This window comes from Dunckerocampus dactyliophorus, chromosome 8 (genome assembly GCF_027744805.1).
Source record: "Dunckerocampus dactyliophorus isolate RoL2022-P2 chromosome 8, RoL_Ddac_1.1, whole genome shotgun sequence".
In the NCBI taxonomy this organism is placed as follows: domain Eukaryota; kingdom Metazoa; phylum Chordata; class Actinopteri; order Syngnathiformes; family Syngnathidae; genus Dunckerocampus; species Dunckerocampus dactyliophorus.
This window is the reverse complement of record NC_072826.1, coordinates 28,301,101-28,319,651: the sequence shown is the minus strand read 5'-3', so window position 1 is coordinate 28,319,651 and position 18,551 is coordinate 28,301,101. Positions and strand designations below refer to the sequence as shown.

The following is an 18,551-nucleotide window of genomic DNA, read 5'->3' as shown; positions in this document are numbered from 1 at the left end:
CGACTTTAAAATGTTAGGATGTGATGTAACGTGACGTCATTTCCCATGTGCAAGAAACCTGCACGTGTTAAGCTAATATCTGTTTACAGTATTTAGACAATCTAAACTTTTAGCTCCACAGGATTTTAAAGTTTATATGTCACCCATGAAACAAACAAACAAACAACCATGCCGAAAGTGAAAAAATCCAAAGGAGGAGGCGAGAAGAGAGGGGAGACGGAGACGCTGGTTGACCAGATCCTACAGGCGGACACGATCAGAGCCAAAGTCCGGGTGAAGAGCAGGGACGATCGGATAGAGAACGAAGACAAGTACGTGGACGAACGCCTGTCGCGGAAGATCTTGCAACAAGCCAGAATTCAACAGGAGGAACTTCAGAACGAATATGGCCTGGCACCTGAGAAGAAGAAAACACCTGTCACCGTTCTCGGTAAGACGTGAACTTAACTGCTGGGACGACACTAAATTGGCACAGTTTTTAACGGAGTTTTGTGTGTCATGGCTACTTTTATTTAATGTACACGTAGTCAGCCCGACTTAAAATATCAGACAAATTAACAACAAGTAATGCTATTTCCATTTTGCCTTTCATTGTGCTTTAATGCATTTTTCTATGGCATGACCCATCAATTTTCTGTATACCACTTATCCTCATTGCGGTCATGGCAAGGGCGAGAAGATCCCCGCTGGTAAAATTTCGAATCACACAAAGATCTGATTTAATCCGTCAAAATCCGTACGGCCCTACTATAATGTACGGAGCCCCAAGGGGACATGGAGTAAGTAAATTGATGGAAAAAAGAGGGATTTTTGTGAGAGCTAACAAAACTGTTTACATTGAGTATTGTACATCCGCTACTTCCGTGTTCAGAGCGATGTGTGCTTTGAAACTTCAAATTAAGATCATCACATTCGTTGAGTTAATTATATGACTGTTTACCTGTAGGACAAGCAGTGCACACAAGTCAAAGATTGCGATGTATGGCTAATCAGTGTATTTCCTTTCGAGTACCAGTAGTCAAAGAGAGATGTTTCCAGCAACACTACCTAGGACCGGGTGTTGTTAGCATTTTATTTTCAAAAGACGAGCCGAATAACCATCACGTAATTGAAAACCTGTTCCTATAGTTACAATATCACTTTATACTTCGACATTTGTGCAGTAAGGGATGCGCAAATGCGGAAAATGGAACGCAAAAGTTATTGCGTTTTCACGCAAAAAAATCGTCTTTTTTTACCCGTCATGTTTTTTCTCCATGTCCCCTACGGGTCCCGTAATATTGGACTGTAAATTAGAGAATGTGGCTGTTCTTTCCTTTAGGCTCCTCATCCCAGGATGCAGATTCGGATGAGGAGTGGCCCGCACTGGGAGCCGCTGGTGATGGAGACATGGTTGGGTGTGACACTGAAGTTGCGGTCGACCCAGACGATGAGAAAGCCATTGAGATGTTCATGAATAAGAACCCCCCGATGAGGCAAGGGCAACCATGACTTTATCTCATTAAGAACTGCAGAGCTTGGGCGTAAATGTCCATATTTGGTTGTTTCAGACGGACCCTAGCGGACATTATTATGGAGAAGATTACAGAGAAGCAGACGGAAGTGGGGACAGTGATGTCTGAAGTGTCCGGTTGTCCAATCCAACAGCTTGACCCCAGGGTTGTAGAAGTCTACAGCGGTGTCAGTAAGGTGAATTGTGTGGAAAATACGCACACCAACAACTCATTGTTAGGCCACATTTCAAATTGTGTTTATTTGACGTCAGGTCCTGTCCAGATATCGCAGTGGTAAGTTGCCCAAGGCTTTCAAAATCATACCAGCACTTTCAAACTGGGAGCAGGTCCTCTATTTGACCGAGCCTGAGACCTGGACTGCAGCTGCCATGTATCAAGCCACAAGGTCAGTACTCTACCGAGTGAGGAGTTGTTTGTTTTTTGTTTTTTTTAGAATTTTACACATACGTCACTACGTGTATTTTCTGTCTTATAGAATCTTCTCGTCCAATCTGAAAGAGCGAATGGCTCAGAGATTTTACAACTTGGTGTTGCTGCCCAGAGTTCGGGATGACATTGCGGAGTACAAGAAGCTCAACTTTCACCTCTACAGTGCTCTGAAGAAGGCCTTGTTTAAACCAGGAGCGTGGTTTAAAGGTAAGATGTGGGACAGCGTTTTCTCACAAAATAAGATATCTAAAGGTATCACACACACACACACACACACACACGCACACACACACACACACACACACGTGACACTTAAGGGACACATGCACAATCTATTGAGATTGAAAACAAGATTTACATTAAAAAATGTACCTGTGTAACGGATGCCAGCCTGTGAGGCTGTGCGAGTGTACGTTGGTAAAACCTCACTCCCTCTGCCTCAAGAGCTGCATGGAAACACCCGGTCAACATTCCGGGCTTTTAGTCGTGTGGTCAGCGCCCTCACCTCCCATTACGAAGGTCCTGTGTTCGAGCCCCGGTGCGGGCAGGTGCGAAACAGGGCGGGTTACACCTGTACAATGATATTGTGGTTGCAGTTAGACTGAATCATAAAGATTATGCTAAAATGCAATCTATACTGTACATGTCACTGAATTAGATTATGGTAGTTTATTTGTAGGGGGCAGTGCAATTTCATAAAACACATACTAATAATGCGTGAGTTAAAAAAAAAAGCCAGAATTAGCCAAAAAGTTATTTTTCATCTGTAGTCCCCTGGACATGGTGGAAGTGGGCAGTAGAATACATGCATACAACAAAAAGTACAATAAAACACCGCAAAATATAGCTGTCCCTTGTTTATCGCAGTTCGTTGGTTCCAGACCCGACTGCGATAAGTGAATTTTCGCGAAGTAGGATTCAATATTAATAAATGAAATATTTTCATAGTTATGGCATAGAAAACCTATTTACCATCTTCTAAATACGTTTTTTTAACATTATTAGAGCCCTCTAGACATGAAATTACGCTCCTGTAGCCACCTTGACATTTGTACAGTATATCTTAGATATGATCACAGAACATAAGACATATGAGACATAAGATAACATACTGTAGACTCACACATTAGCACTTCCTTGTTTGTGGCTATTGTCAATACCTAAGTGAAGTTGGCCCCCCACCCCACGCAAAACTCTGGTCCAATAGTCTCATTTGTTTGTGCAAATAAAATGAACATTTGTTCTGCTTTCGTTTTTGAGTTATTACAGTTTACTCGATAGGTCAACCAACGTTCAACCAGCCCCCCAGTGCTCCAAATGAAACCAAAACGGTCCCATTTGTTTGTGCTGTTTTGCGCAATTAATGTGACTTAATGTGACAATTAATGTGATTAATGTTACTGTTTGTGCTGTCGTACTTTGAGTTCTTAAGTTTTTGGGCTATTACACAATCGGCCCCTCGACATGCTCAGAATGAAAACAAAATAGTCAATTTTTTTCCCCTCTTCGTTTGTGCTGTTTTGTGCAACCAAAGTGAATGTTTGTGCTGCTTTTGTTTTTGAGATATTAGACATTTTTTATAGGTAAACCAAAGTTCACCCAGCTCTCCATTTGCTTTAAATGAAACCAAAATAGTGTCGTTTGTTTGCGCTACTTTTGTGCAGTTAGAATGACTGTTCGTGCTGTTATACTTTTTGAGATATTAAAGATTTAAGATGCAAGCCGATTCAGACGTAAATAAAACTCCTGCTCCAGCACTGTCACAGTAGTGTTCCCGAGGGACCTTAGTGGTGGGTGAACAGATGTATGGCGGACAGGAAGTGACATTGACAGTTCAAAGTTGAGTTTTATCTTGTCGTGGGTTATGGCCCCAAAAGCAGCCCGTTTTATTATTATTATGATTATTATGTTATTATTATTGTGCCTGTAGTGAGATCATTTAAACCTGCAATAAATGCCTGTTCTGACGATCATGAACAATTACTGACGCCTAGTGGCCAACGTAGAATACTACATTCACCATTACAATGCTTCTTCTGCCTTGTATTTGTATTTTTATTTCATTTAGTCACTTCATTTAGGCATTTTTATGCTTGAAAATGCTTAATATAGGTGAAGAATAAAGTACAATTTGCTTAAATATGCATTTTTCTTTACTAATAATAGACTGTATTCAACCATGAAACAGTGATCATTTATTCATTAATACATTTTTGGAAAAAATGCGACCGAGTGAGGGGGCGATGTTCGAAGAGGGACGACTGTACAAGATGATTAGGTCAGGGGTGTCCAAACTTTTTCCATTGAGGGCCACATACTGAAAAATGAAAGGATGCAAGGGCCACTTTGATATTTTGTAAACCAACACATGTATATATGCTAAGAAGCTATATGTGACTCAAGAAAAAGCTGCATTTCACCTTTGTAATATGGATGAAATGCTACTAAAAATAATGCTTTTTATAATAATATCTATAATAATCCAAGTTTATTCTCATAAAATTGGGACTTTTGTTCTTCATTTGATTATGACTAATATTTGGACTTTATTCCCGTAAAATTTCAGCTGTTTCTTCCATTTCTGCTGATTTTTTTAAAAATTTTCTAACTGTTTCATTTCAGCTTTCCTCTTGTAAATTTTCTTCTTGTAATTATAACTTTATATCTTTTAAAACAATAATGTATTTTTTCTTTATTTAAACATTGTTAGTAAAAATGTTTTTCCTCATTTTACAAGTTTATTCTATTGCAACTTTTTTTCTCATTACCAAACTATTTTTTTCTCTTGATAGTTTGACTTTACTCTGGTAAAATTTCTATTGATTTTTTTTGTATACTTTTCCAAATATTTCAACTTCTTTTCTTCTCCTGATATTTTGACTTTATTGCCATGTTATAAATGTTCACCCTTCTTCCAAAAATAACTTTGTTTTTGACTTTAAAATTTTTTTTTTTTACTTTTTTCTTTAATATTTCAACGTCATGCTACTAAAATGACATTTTTCCTCATACCATTACTCTATTCTTGTGAAATTGTTTTTTTCCCTTTTGATTGATTTTCCCATTTTTTTGCTGCTGCTGTCGTTTTTTTTTTTTTAAGTTTCCTTGTTAAATTACATTTGTAGACTGTGCAGCGGGCCGATAAAATCACAGCCGAGGGCCGCAAATGGCCCCCGGGCCGCACTTTGGACACCCCTGGATTAGGACAATAAAAAGAAGTGTTAAAAAGGTCATATAATAAATAAAAACAAGATTAATAAAACAATAAGTAACTGAATAATTTTATTAATAAGTAAGTCAATAAGGTAACTAATATACTAGGCTGCAACCACAATAATAAACATTGTTAAGGCAGTTTCTGAGCATTGCTACTATAGTTTAGGGCTGCACAAAAAAGTCACCTTCTGGAATGATACTGACAAGCTTACTTCATCAGCTGCATCACAAACAAACGCTTCCATATTAGTCAAGGACTACTCACTGTCCTTGTCCCCAGTGCGCCTCGCGGGCCAGGGCCGCTGAGCCAACTCGCCCTGGGGAGGCGGGCTTGCTATTGTTCTTCAGCAATGAATGGACTTTTCTCCTGACTTGTATTATGGTGTGAGCGAGTGTGCCGTCTTTTTGACTTGATGGATTGTTTTCAGCCTTTTTATTCGTTTCCATTTCCCTCGTCGACTGTCCTTTCGAGACATCCCATGAAGAACACCAGAAAGACCATTGGAGGTTTCTTTAAAGCAAGAAAAAGGACAAATGGAGTAATAATGATAATAATTGAACAAAAACAGGGTGGTGTCTTTAAAATGAATGCACACAGTGCATTGCAGGATCGTGCAGTGTTGCTGTAGTTCTTAGCATATTTTTGGTAGTTCAGCAGCATCACGGCGACGTGGGGTGAAAGAATGAAATGATTTCTGGAGAAGCTGACGGTGGATTGTTGGGATTTTCCCAGGTTCATTTTGGTAAAATCCAGAGTGATAGTCCCCTTTAAGCGCCATTGTCGAATCAATCCACCAGGTGGCAGTGCTGCTCACACAAACACTGTACAGCAGCCAAGCCGAGACCAATTGACCTGAATGAGCTCCAACGTTTACATCCAAGGTTATTTCCAATAATCCATTTTATTCAGGAGAAAAGTAAATCAATGTACATTTAATATGTTCATGTTTCATTTTAGATATATTCGATGGTGTTTCAGCTGGACATGTTTCGACTGTCACCTGCAGGCATAGATTCAGTAGGAACAAATGAACCTGAACATTATAGCAATCTAATGTCTCTTATTTATTCCGTATTGTCTAAAACTAAGACAGTAACGTCATCAAATTAAAAGCACAAAATGAATGCAGACCCACCATCCAGCAGTACAAGCCCGGAGTGTGTGTTTCAGAGAGAAGATTATCATGTTGCTGTGTGACGTGTGTGTGTGTGTGTGTGTGTGTGTGTGTGTGTGTGCGCGCGCTAGCATGAATTAACTTGAGGTTGTGCACCAAACAAACATGCAAATCAAATCGTACCTTTTTGCATTCCCACATAGTATCAGCATTTGGGACCAAATATGAGGTGACAGTATAGTAGTCTATCTTTTTGCGCAGTGTGGGGGAGAGTTAGCACAACAATGGTGCGTTCAGGGACAGTCGAAAAAAGTGGGATGGGTCGCTGCTTACAGCAAACAACATAAACGTGCAAAAACTATAGCTTTGTAAGTGTATATTCTTTTTCAAAATAAAATAATGGCCCATCTTTCCAGCGTTGATATGCATTTACATCAAATTTGATGTAGTTTACTAATTTAGTTATCTTTTAACCATTGCAACAGGAGGTTTCCCGCCCGGTTCGGCCCTGCCCACACGGGTTGGGGACTCCTGGTCATAAGTTTAAAATGCATGAACATTTCTGCCTATTGTGCGGGCATTATGTTTTTTAAGGTTTTGGATTCACCTGTAGACTTTTACAGGTGTACTTTGTATACAGAGAGAGTAACTGTATCCCCAATTTTTTTTCTCATCCAATTGCCAATATTTATTGACATAAATTATAATTTTTTAAAAAAATTTTATTGATTTATTTACTTTACAAAAGCTCGAGAAACATTTTTGTTTTCGTCTCCTAAAATGTTTTTGCGTTATTGTTGACTAAATAAGGACTAAAACTATCACGTATAGAAATGACTAAAATGTGACTAAAAAAAGAAGCATCTTCATCCATAAGACTAAGACTAAATCTAAAATGGCTGCTAAAAACAACACCGTATGTGTGCATTTATTCGGCAGTTTGCCTCATTTATATACTCCTTACCCCAGAAGGTCGTAACGCAAGGTCTCCAGGGGGGTCCTTCTTTCTCCACCGTGGACTACCTGGTTTCTTGCGGCAAACGCTTACGGCTGAGGTACATAACCGGGTGTTCCTCCCCCGGATCACCATGTGCCAGGACCGCCCCCAATTCCACAGCAGCAGCGTCTGTCTGTACCAGGAACTTCCTTCTGGAGTGTGGCGTCCTCAGCACAGGGGACGAGCGCAGGGCCGTCTGCAGCTTCCTAAAAGCTGTTTCGCAGGCCTTGCTCCTGACGGCAGGGTTTCTGTGGTCGTTTGCCGTCGGTGCTGTGAGTGGTGCGGCGATGGTGGAGGACTGCGGCACAGATCTCCTGCACCAGCCTGACAGGCCTAAGATGGACCTCACCGCTTTTGGTTAGAAGCCGTGGGCGGCTGCGGATGGCCTCCACCTTGTCCACCTGTGGTGAGACCTCTCCACGTCCAGGTGATAGCCCAGACCAGTGTCAGTCGTGCCTGCTGGATCTGGCCCAGGACTTTCTCCAGGTGACCCAGGCGATCCTCCCAGGTGTTACTGTAAATGACAACAATCTCTGCACCCAACAACAACTGCAACACTTGGCCTCTGGAAGGTGGCAGGCACTCTATGAAGCCTGAAGGTCATTACCGTGAATTGGAAGAGGCCTGCGGGCATTCGGAAAGCGGTGTAGGGGCGGCACATACATGCACTCCCACTAATGCTTAATTAAATGTCCCTTAGTGAATTTCACCTAATTTTTGGTATAATTCTGCCTTTTTGAGTTGTCTTCAAGTGCTTGCTAAACTTTGAGTGTATCTAAATGTCTGACCTTAAGCGAAGCAACTTAGCAGGTTTGAAAAAGATGTTTCTTTACTTTTCTCAAGCTGCTGCGTTTACCCTGAAGTCTTCCGGCGCCTCCCGCTTGCATAACCGCTGCTACAGTTTTACATTTACGTGAGTTGAGTAAGAGTTGTGTAACATGTTCATCATGGGAAGTATTAATAAGCTTTAGTGGTGTGTGTGTGTTTGCCTTGATGCCAGTAAACTTTGCAAATTGGATGGGTGGCATTCCACACAGGTGTCAACCCAGCCGTGTGAATTTGTTGCTGTTACGTAAAAGTTATGTCATTAAAATTTGACTACCATTTAAAAGGGCACGTTAATTATGTACAATAGTCAAATGTGTTCTCAAATAAATTATAATAAGTACATTTTTCCCCTCCCTCCGTTCCACAGGTATACTGATACCGCTGTGTGAATCAGGGACATGCACCCTCAGAGAGGCCATCATCATTGGGAGCATCCTCACTAAGTGTTCCATCCCTGTGCTCCACTCCAGGTAATGAGTTTTTCTCCTGGCTGAGACAAATACACGCACGCGCACGGCGCTGTCTTGTCCATAAATGTGCCGTTTTGCCACTTGCTATCCTAAATTAAAACGAACAAAAAGAATAGCTACTCACCATCGCTGCGAGCCTGGAGCTTGTTTTTGTACATGGCAGTGGTCACCCACAGATAACCCACAGTAGAGTCCGTACCTTTTTGGGCTATAGTTTGTTAGTTCATAAAGAGAACAGCTTTTTTTTCTCCCAAAAGTTTGGTTTGGTTTCATTTTATTTGAACGTACATGAAGGTAACATGATGTACATCTCTTTTTAAAATTTTTTTATTATTATTATTATTAGGGATGCTCGGATTGATCGGCCACGGAACAAAATTGGCCGATTTCTGTGAAAAAGCACGCGATCGGCGTATGCCGATAAATGCCTTTCAACGCCGATCACCTGTTGCTCGTACTATTGCAGTATGCAGCCTGGAGCGAGCGCCTCCCGCCCACTTTCCTTTGCTTCACACCACGCAGGAGTGCCAAACCCAGAACAAACATGTCTACCGTGTGGGACTTACCTGTCGTTTGTTAGAGTGGTATCAATTAGCCATGAAAAATATCTCCCATGCAGGGTGGATGGAACGGTTGGGTATTTTACTGTGTACTGTTGTACTCTAGTCAGCACCCAAAACAACAGCAATGTCTTCAATGCCATTGCGGAGAGTTCTGGATAGTAACTTTAATCCAAAATGACGGAACAGATAAAGAGCACACAAGTAGTTTGGTGCATTAGCACGCAAGCGACACATTGGCCTGGGACATTTTTTCAGCAGCCCCAGTGAGGAAGCTTTAGTCTCTTCACGGATGCAAGTTGACAGATTATTTTATTTTATAAATCACATTATTTCCAAAATACATAAACCATTTACAGTGGTGTGAAAAAGTGTTTGCCCCCTTCCTGATTTCTTTTCTTTTCTTTTTTTTTGCATGTTTGTCACTGTGCAGGCCTTGCTAGCCAACCAGTTAAACAGTTCCCGAAAGGAGATGAAAGAGGCAGGTCTTTCTTCTTTAGCCTTTATAGGATTTTGTGAAACTGTAATACAATACAGAACTTAAATAAGAACAGAACAATAAAACTCTCTTGAATCTTGAATCACAAAGGTTGGCCGCATGTAGAATTAACAACAAGAATAAAGTTAAAGCTCCATAGGCAAAGATACCAAAGGGAAAGCTGGCTTAGCCTACTAGGGGTACACCAGCTACCATTGCACAAGACTACTTAATATGAAAAAACACAAACTGCACTTACAGACGTTGCTTTAGCTGTAGGAACAAGGAAAGACAGGGTAGTGTAACTGGAAACCGAACATGAAGGGCAGGAGTGGAAGTATTCACTGAGAAAAAGTCAATGAGAGCAGCGATAGGAATAGACAACTGACGAGTCACGTTAACGTAATGTTGAGAAAAAAGAGAAAATGACCCGTATGTACAATAGGGACCATTGCTTAATACGTCCACAAGGGGGTGCCATTACACAAGAAAACATAGGCTCTGCTCAGGAGACTGAACACTCCCCGCATGGGGTCTTTAGAGATCCCACACTAAACAGTCTTTGTGGAAAGAAGCAGCACCAGGTTGACGACAGGTCGAAAGAAAGTCTTTCTGATTCCATCTTTGACGACCGCTACCTCGACTTTCCGGACCAATCCATCTTCTCCTGGAAAAGTCTTAGTGACAATGCCCACAGGCCATTCGTTCCTCTTTGCCTGATTGTCCTTCAGGAGGATGACATCACCTTCATGAATATTAGGCCTTTTGTCTTGCCATTTGTTGCGAAGCTGCAACGTTTTGAGGTATTCGCACTTCCACCTGTTCCAAAAGGTGTCGGCCAGGCTCTGCACTTGCTTCCACTCTTCTTTGAAAAGATCTGCTTCCTCAAGATTGCAAGGGGGAGGAGGAGTGGAGCCTGTTTTTTGGGTCAAAAGCATTGCTGGTGTGAGGATGAGGGGATATTCGGGATCTGATGACACTGGGATGAGGGGTCTTGCATTCATGACTGCCATGACCTCCGCCATGAGGGTGGTGAGGACTTCATGGGTAAGCTGAGATTTCTTCTGTTCAAGCAGCATGAAGTCTAGAATGCGGCGGGCGATGCCAATCATGCGCTCCCATGCGCCACCCGTGTGAGACGCGTGGGGAGTATTGAAGACCCAGGAGCAGCTCTGGGTGCTGAGGAATTTCTCTACTGCATCGGCGCTCTGAATTGGTTTGTCCATATTCAGTTCTCGAGAGGCACCGACGAAATTGGTCCCACGGTCAGACCGTATTTGTTTGACGGGGCCCCTAACAGCGAAGAACCTCCGCAAGGCGTTGATGAAGCTGCTGGAACTCATGGCCTCGATCACTTCAATATGTACTGCCCTTGAAGACATGCATGAAAACATTACAGCCCATCTTTTGGAGTTGGAAAGTCCCCCTCTTGTGCGTCGTGAGATGACGTCCCATGGTCCGAAGATGTCAACGCCGACATAGGTGAAGGGAGGTGCTACCTGCAGACGTTCAGCTGGTAAGTTCGCCATTTGTTGAAGTTCTGTGTTTCCTCGTAACCTTCTACAGATGACACACTTGAAAAGTATGCTGGTGATGCAGCGTCTTCCCCCGACTAGCCAAAATCCAGCAGCTCGGACAGCTCCTTCGGTGAAGTGTCTTCCTTGATGTTTCACAACTTTGTGATAGTGGCGCACCAGCAGGGTTGCCAGGTGATTGCGCCCAGGGATGATGATGGGTTGAGTCTCGTCAGTGCTCAGGCCTGACTGCCGTATACGGCCTCCGACCCTCAAAAGTCCGTTTGAGTCTATCACAGGGTGAAGCTTCTTTAGATTGCTGGACGATGGGATGTTAAGTCCCGAATACACACACTCGAGCTCTTCTTCATAGCAGTTATTCTGGACACTCTTCAAGATGCACACCTTCGCCCTAGACAACTCTTCCTCCGTTGGGCGACAGAAGTGCCAGCCCTGGCACTTGCCTTGGATGGAGTGGGAGAAAGACCGAGCCACATGGATCAAGTGTGCTACTGCGGTGACAAGGTTGTTGAACTCAGAGAAGCGTTCAAAGCGTAGCGGGTTGATCGCATTTCCAGTGGCACAGGTGAGACTTGTGGTTACTTGGGGACGTATCTCCGAGTCGGACGCGGGATCGATTAGGTCAAAAGTCTGTTGTAGTTCAGATGAGTGCGCTGGAGTATTTTGTAGAAAAGTGGGTCCTGTGAACCATATCGTGCTGTTCAGGACAGCTGGAGTCACAGATCTCGATCCAATATCGGCTGGGTTGAGGTCAGTGTGAACATACTTCCACTGGCCAGAGCATGGTGACTGGAGGATTCGCTGGACTCTATTGTGGACATAGACATAGAACCTCCTTGATTGGTTGTGGATGTACCCTAGTACAACTTTGCTATCAGTATAGTATGTTATGTCGTCAAATGTCTCGTCCATCTCTGCGACTATCATCTCGGCTATCTCTACTGCGAGTACAGCGGCACACAGTTCGAGCCTGGGAATAGTAAGATCGGGCTGTGGAGCCAGCTTTGTCTTGCCGAACACGAAGCCAACCGCAGTTTGTTCATCTTTGTTTGTCACCCTAATGTAGGCTACAGCTGCTATTGCTTTCACTGATGCGTCTGCAAAGACACAGAGTTCTCTTGTTTGGGCCCCTGCTGTGGAGAAGGGTGTGTAGCAGCGTGGTATCTGTAATTTTGTTAGGTCGTGGAGAGACTCTCTCCAGCTGGTCCACTCAGTCTCCATGTCTCTTGGAAGTGGCGAGTCCCAATCTTCTGCTTGAGTGGTGAGGGCTCTCAGTATCAGTCTTCCTCGAACAGTGACAGGTGCGAGGAAGCCTAGGGGATCATAGAGACTGTTCACTGTGGACAACACCCCTCTGCGAGTAAATGGCTTCTGGCTCTCTGCAATCTGGAAGGTGAAGGAGTCTGTGCACATATTCCACGACAAACCCAGGCTACGTTGGACGGGTAGGTCATCGACAAAGAGGTCCAAGTCTCCGACATCCTTGCTGCGGTCCTCTGGGGGGAATGCATCTATGACAGCAGGGCGATTTGATGCAATTTTGTGCAGTCTGAGGTTGGAGGCCGCAAGCATCTCCTGAGCTCGCCGGAGAACACTAACAGCTTCTTCTTCAGTGTTGAAGGACTTGAGTGCATCATCCACGTAGAACTCGCGGTCGATCAGTTCTCTTGCATCACTGCCATAGTCCGCTTCTGCTTTTTTGGCAGCTCTCCGTAGGCCGTACACAGCCACGGCCGGGGACGGGCTGTTGCCAAAAAGGTGGACCCTCATTCTGTAGTCCACAATGTCGGAGTTAAGGTCATTGTTCCTGAACCATAGGAAGCGGAGAAAGTCCCTGTGGTCTTCCCTCACAATGAAGCAGTGGAACATGTGCTCGATGTCTGCAGTGATGGCTACCTGCTCTTTCCTGAACCTTATGAGTACGCCCAGCAGACTGTTGTTAAGGTCGGGGCCTTTGAGCAGGACGTCGTTGAGTGACACCCCTTCACATGGTGCACTTGAGTCGAAGACTACACGGATCCTGTCAGGCTTTTTGGGATGGTATACTCCAAAGAGCGGTAGATACCAGCGCTCTTGTCCGTCTCGTAGGGGCGGTGCGGCCTCCGCATGTTCTCTCCTGAACAGGTTCTCCATGAACTCTAGAAAGTGAGCCTTCATCTGAGGACGTTTTTCCAGGGTGCGTCTGAGTGAGAGCAGGCGGTCTTGTGCTTGTTTCCTATTGTCAGGCAGCCGTGGTCTTGGAGAACGGAAAGGTAAGGGCCCCACCCAGCTGTTGGAGCTATCTTGATGGAACTCACTGTCCATGATCTGGAGGAATCTGATGTCTTCTAATGATGGTGCGAGGTGATGGTCATTGGCTGTTTGTGCAAAGACGTTCTGCCCCAAGCTGTTTCTGCTGAACAGTGTGGAGGTGGGTGCGGGTCGGTATTGCGGTGTAGATGAGTGACTGAACTTCTCCTTGACCCTGATATGGTTAGTGCATGGCTGCAGATGGCTTGTGCGACCATTCTCTAGGATGCATGTCTTGTAGCTGCTCACCTGAGATGGTCTGTGGGCACCGCGGAGACATACATCACCAATGATGACCCAGCCTAGGTCCAGCCTTTGGGCGAATGGAGCATTGCCTAGACCGCTGATCTGGTCGCGGACTTTGTGCACCCTCAATATATCTCTGCCTAGCAAGAGGAGTATGTTGGCATTCGGATCAAGTGGAGGTATTTTGTTGGCGATCCGCTTCAGGTGGGTGTGGTGGTAGGCTGCATCTGGAGTAGGTATCTCAGAGCGGTTGTTGGGGAGTTGGTTGCACTCGAGAAGCGTTGGCAGGGGAATGCTCAAACTTTGATCTATTGACTCCACCATGTAACCTTTGGCTCTCCTCCCCGCAGTCTCTTTAAGCCCAGCGCACGTTTTTAGTGTGTATGGGTAGGAGCACCCTGAAACCTTGAAGAGGTCAAAAAACTGAGAGCGTACGAGGGAGCGGTTGCTCTGTTCGTCGAGTACTGCATACATTTTCCTGGACTTCTCTCTGTGTCCAGTTGGGTAAACGTTGACAAGGCATATTTTGGCACATGCTCTCGCGCTGAGTCCTTCGCCACACACCTGAGTGCAAGCTGAAGTGATGTCTTGCCTAGAAATGTGATCCTGTACATCCACTTTGTCTTCTTCCTCCCAGTGCTCTGAAGTCGGGGTTGACATTTTAGACCTCCGGGCAGAGAGTCCAGGGTGGAGGGCTGCAACATGGTTTATGCTCTCACATTCTGAGCACCTTATGTCGGCTGAGCAGTTCCTGGCAAGGTGCTGAGTGGAGGAGCAGCATCGGAAGCAGATGGAGTGTTCCTTTAGAAGCTGTTGACGTTCTTCCAAACTCCTTTCTCTAAAGCCTCTACATTTCGCCAAAGGATGAGGTTTGTTGTGAATGGGGCAATATTTGTTTGGGTCACCACTTTCGTTGTCTTCTCCATCTACTGCTGGGGAAGCTTGAGTCTTGTGAACATGCACGGATGTTTTCGGAGATCTCTCCCATGCATTCTTTCCTCCAGTAGAGTAATGGCTGAAGTTGAAGCTGGGGTCTGTACGAGTTTTTGCCTCCGTACGGATGAGGTCTACAAACACAGAAAAGGGTGGGAAGCTGACTTGATGTTCACGCTTGTACTTTGAACCGAGTGATATCCACTTCTCTTGTATGTTGTGTGGGAGTTTCTCCACGATAGGATTAATTCCTCTTGAGGTGTCCAGGTAAGATAGGCCTGGGAGATGTCCGTCTCGTTTCGCGGCTTCCATCTCTGACAGCAGATCTGCAAGATCCCGTAGCTTCTGTGGATCCTTCATGGTAATTCTAGGGAAGCTTTCTAGTTTACTGAAGAGAGCGTGCTCGACGGCCTCAGGTGAGCCGAACGTTTCATCAAGCCGTTCCCATGCCATCACCAGTCCAAGGGGTGGATTTCTGACGTTTACTGCTGCTATTCTTTTCACCTGCTCGGCTGACTCCTTTCCGAGGTACTTACTTAGCAGGTTTAGTTCTTCCCTCTCAGTTAGGTCCAAGTCGATGATTGCACTTCGGAAAGAGATTTTCCAGGCCCAGTAGTTTAGTGGCTGCTCGTCATATGTTGTGAGCCCCGAGGTCACCAGCCTACTGCGGGCAAGATATCTGGCAAGATCGTTTGTGATTTCAGGTTTGCTCTGTCTAGTTTCATGGAGCATCTCATGCGGTGACTGCTGGATGTGGATCAGTGGCTGCCGATCAGTGTTCCGGCAGCTGGGTTTGTAGGAGATTCCATCTACTAACTGCTGAATGGGAGATGATGGGCCACTCTTCTGTGGAGAGGGAGCCTGAGATGTGTAATGAGGCACATTGCAGGTAGAGGTGGCAGCTTGCTCGTTCTTCGGGTTACATTTTGTTGATTCAACAGCTTTATTTCTGTCAATAACAAATGGTAGCTCACACATGCTGAGTGGCACTGAGTGTAAGCTGGATTGCTCTGACACATAGGCGGCAGTGCGTTGATATTGTCTGTTTGAAAGAACTTGACTGTTGGCTTCGCTGCATATTTCTAATTTTTCAAAATCTGATGCCACGTCCATTAACCCTGCTTGCAATGTGTTTGCCTCTGCTAGGGCTGCGTCCATTTCTTTCTCTTCTTTAAGTGCATCAAGAGTAGCTTGGATGCGAGCCTGCTCAACTTTCAGTTCAATTTCCTTTTTTGAATGAGCTACTCTAGCCTGTGCCGCTTCGGCTTTTGCTTTTGCTATGGCGACGGCAAGATTAGCTTTTGTTGAGCCGCTTGATGAACGGGATGCATGTGAGCTCGTAGATTGCCCATCTTCATTTTTAGATGTGTTAGTTCTTTCCATGTTGCCTTAATAAATCGGTAGTCAAAGGGTCAATATGACGTGGGTATAAGGGGGTTAGCCACTTAGCTCTTCTTGGCGGTGTAGTTGGAGGGCTGTCTTCTTCACCGTTAGCTGAGTAGCCGTCTTTTCACTGTGCAGGCCTTGCTAGCCAACCAGTTAAACAGTTCCCGAAAGGAGATGAAAGAGGCAGGTCTTTCTTCTTTAGCCTTTATAGGATTTTGTGAAACTGTAATACAATACAGAACTTAAATAAGAACAGAACAATAAAACTCTCTTGAATCTTGAATCACAAAGGTTGGCCGCATGTAGAATTAACAACAAGAATAAAGTTAAAGCTCCATAGGCAAAGATACCAAAGGGAAAGCTGGCTTAGCCTACTAGGGGTACACCAGCTACCATTGCACAAGACTACTTAATATGAAAAAACACAAACTGCACTTACAGACGTTGCTTTAGCTGTAGGAACAAGGAAAGACAGGGTAGTGTAACTGGAAACCGAACATGAAGGGCAGGAGTGGAAGTATTCACTGAGAAAAAGTCAATGAGAGCAGCGATAGGAATAGACAACTGACGAGTCACGTTAACGTAATGTTGAGAAAAAAGAGAAAATGACCCGTATGTACAATAGGGACCATTGCTTAATACGTCCACAAGGGGGTGCCATTACACAAGAAAACATAGGCTCTGCTCAGGAGACTGAACAGTCACATTTAAATGTTTCAGATCATCAAACATATTTAAATATTAGTCCATGACACAACTCAACACAACTGAACACAAAATGCAGTTTCTAAATGAAACTTTTTATTATTAAGGGAGAAAAAAAATCCAAATCTACATGGCCCTGCGTGAAAAAGTGATTGCTCCCCTGTTAAAACATAACTTCACTGAGATGAATTGAGATCTATCAGTGTGGAAAAGCTTATAAAGTAATTTCTAAAGCTTTGGGATTCCAGCAAACCACAGTGAGAGCCATTATCCACAAATGGTGAAAGCACAGAACAGTGGTGAACCTTCCCAGGAGTGGCGGCCAACCAAAATGGCCCCAAAGAGCGCAGTGGTGACTGATCCAACAGGTCACAAAAGACCCCACAACAACAACATCCAAAGAACTGCAGGCCTCACTTGCCTCAGTTAAGGTCAGTGTTCATGACTCCACTATAAGAAAGACACTGGGCAAAAACGGCCTGCATGGCAGAGTTCCAAGACCAAAACCACTGCTGAACAAAAACAACATTAAGGCTTGTTTCAATTTTGCCAGAAAACATCTTGATGATCCCCAAGACCTTTGTGAAAATACTGATGTGGTCTGATGAGACAAAAGTTGAACTTTTTGGAAGGTGTGTGTCCCATTACATCTGGTGTAAAAACATCATACCAACAGTAAAATATGGTGGTGGTAGTGTGATGGTCTGGGGCTGTTTTGCTGCTTCAGGACCTGGAAGACTTGCTGTGATAAATGGAACCATGAATTGGCATTACTTTAACAAGGCACTTTATGCTGGAAAACCCTCCCATGTGGCTGAATGACAACAATTGTGCAAAATTCCTCCACAGCGCTGTAAGAGACTCATTGCAAGTTATCACAAACGCTTGATTGCAGTTGTTGCTGCTAATGGGGGCCCAACCAGTTATTAGGTTTTGGGGGCAATCACTTTTTCACACAGGACCATGTAGCTTTGGATTTTTTTCTCCCTTAATAATAAAAAGTTTAAAAACCGCATTTTGTGTCCAGTTGTGTTGTCATTGACTAATATTTACATTTGTTTGATGATCTGAAACATTTAAGTGTGACAAATATGCAAAAAAAAGGGGGGGGGGAAAGGGGGCAAACACTTTTTCACACCACTGTGTATATAAAAAAATGTATGACCATTTTCCAGGCTGCGGCCCAGTGGTTGAGGAGTTACAACACGCTGCATCAGAAAAGCAAAAGGGTGAGGTCAGTCTGTGGTGGAAGATTACATAACATGCTGTTTTTTTGTATTACTTCTTCCTCTCAGCGCCACGATGCTCAAGTTGGCAGAGATGGACTACAACGGCGCCAACAGCATTTTCCTGCGTCTGTTGCTCGACAAGAAATACGCCCTGCCTTTCCGTGTACTAGATGCCTTGGTGGCGCACTTCCTGTCCTTCCGCAGCGAAAAGCGCGTGCTTCCTGTGCTCTGGCACCAGAGCCTGCTCACGCTGGCACAGCGCTACAAGGCCGACCTGGCCTCGGAACAGAAGGCGGCCCTGCTGGAGCTGCTCAAGATACAAACGCATCCTCAGGTCTCCGTGGAAATCCGCAGAGAACTGCAGAACTCGGAGTCGCGGGATGTTGAAATCGGGATTCCTGTTTGTGTTGATATGGACTGAGAAGTCTTTGTTTCAGGTGCCAGTCTTTAACATGGGGAAGATGTTAACACTTTGTTTTTGCTGTAAGAAAAATCAGTTAACACACACTACACCATTTTTTTTGGGGACTGATGTGTGTGTATTTGATGATGAATACATGTTTATGCAGCAATTTGAATTAAAAACAGAATCCTTAAAAGTTGGACAGAGGATGACTTGTT

General features: G+C 44.2%; 2 protein-coding genes across 3 annotated transcripts; one reads left to right on the top strand and one right to left on the bottom strand.

Moving 5' to 3' along the window:
• Positions 1-36: 36 nt before the first annotated feature.
• Positions 37-18,532, top strand: bysl (bystin-like). The gene is made up of 7 exons (XM_054783484.1): positions 37-430; positions 1,322-1,475; positions 1,551-1,689; positions 1,766-1,899; positions 1,990-2,150; positions 8,467-8,569; positions 17,997-18,532. Exons 1-7 carry the CDS (start codon positions 169-171, stop codon positions 18,349-18,351), a joined length of 1,308 nt encoding a protein of 435 aa, XP_054639459.1. The 5' UTR covers positions 37-168; the 3' UTR covers positions 18,352-18,532.
• Positions 8,903-16,710, bottom strand: LOC129185875 (uncharacterized). 2 transcript variants are annotated; one of them, XR_008572152.1, is made up of 3 exons: positions 16,436-16,710; positions 9,867-16,219; positions 8,903-9,650 (listed from the first exon to the last, which is right to left on the bottom strand). XR_008572152.1 is itself a non-coding variant. In XM_054783479.1 (2 exons), exon 2 carries the CDS (start codon positions 15,991-15,993, stop codon positions 10,159-10,161), a length of 5,835 nt encoding a protein of 1,944 aa, XP_054639454.1. In that variant the 5' UTR covers positions 15,994-16,219; positions 16,436-16,710; the 3' UTR covers positions 9,661-10,158. The 2 variants fall into 2 exon arrangements, 1 of the variants encoding a protein (XP_054639454.1); XM_054783479.1 differs by lacking the exon at positions 8,903-9,650 and having other exon boundaries at positions 9,661-16,219.
• Positions 18,533-18,551: the final 19 nt, after the last annotated feature.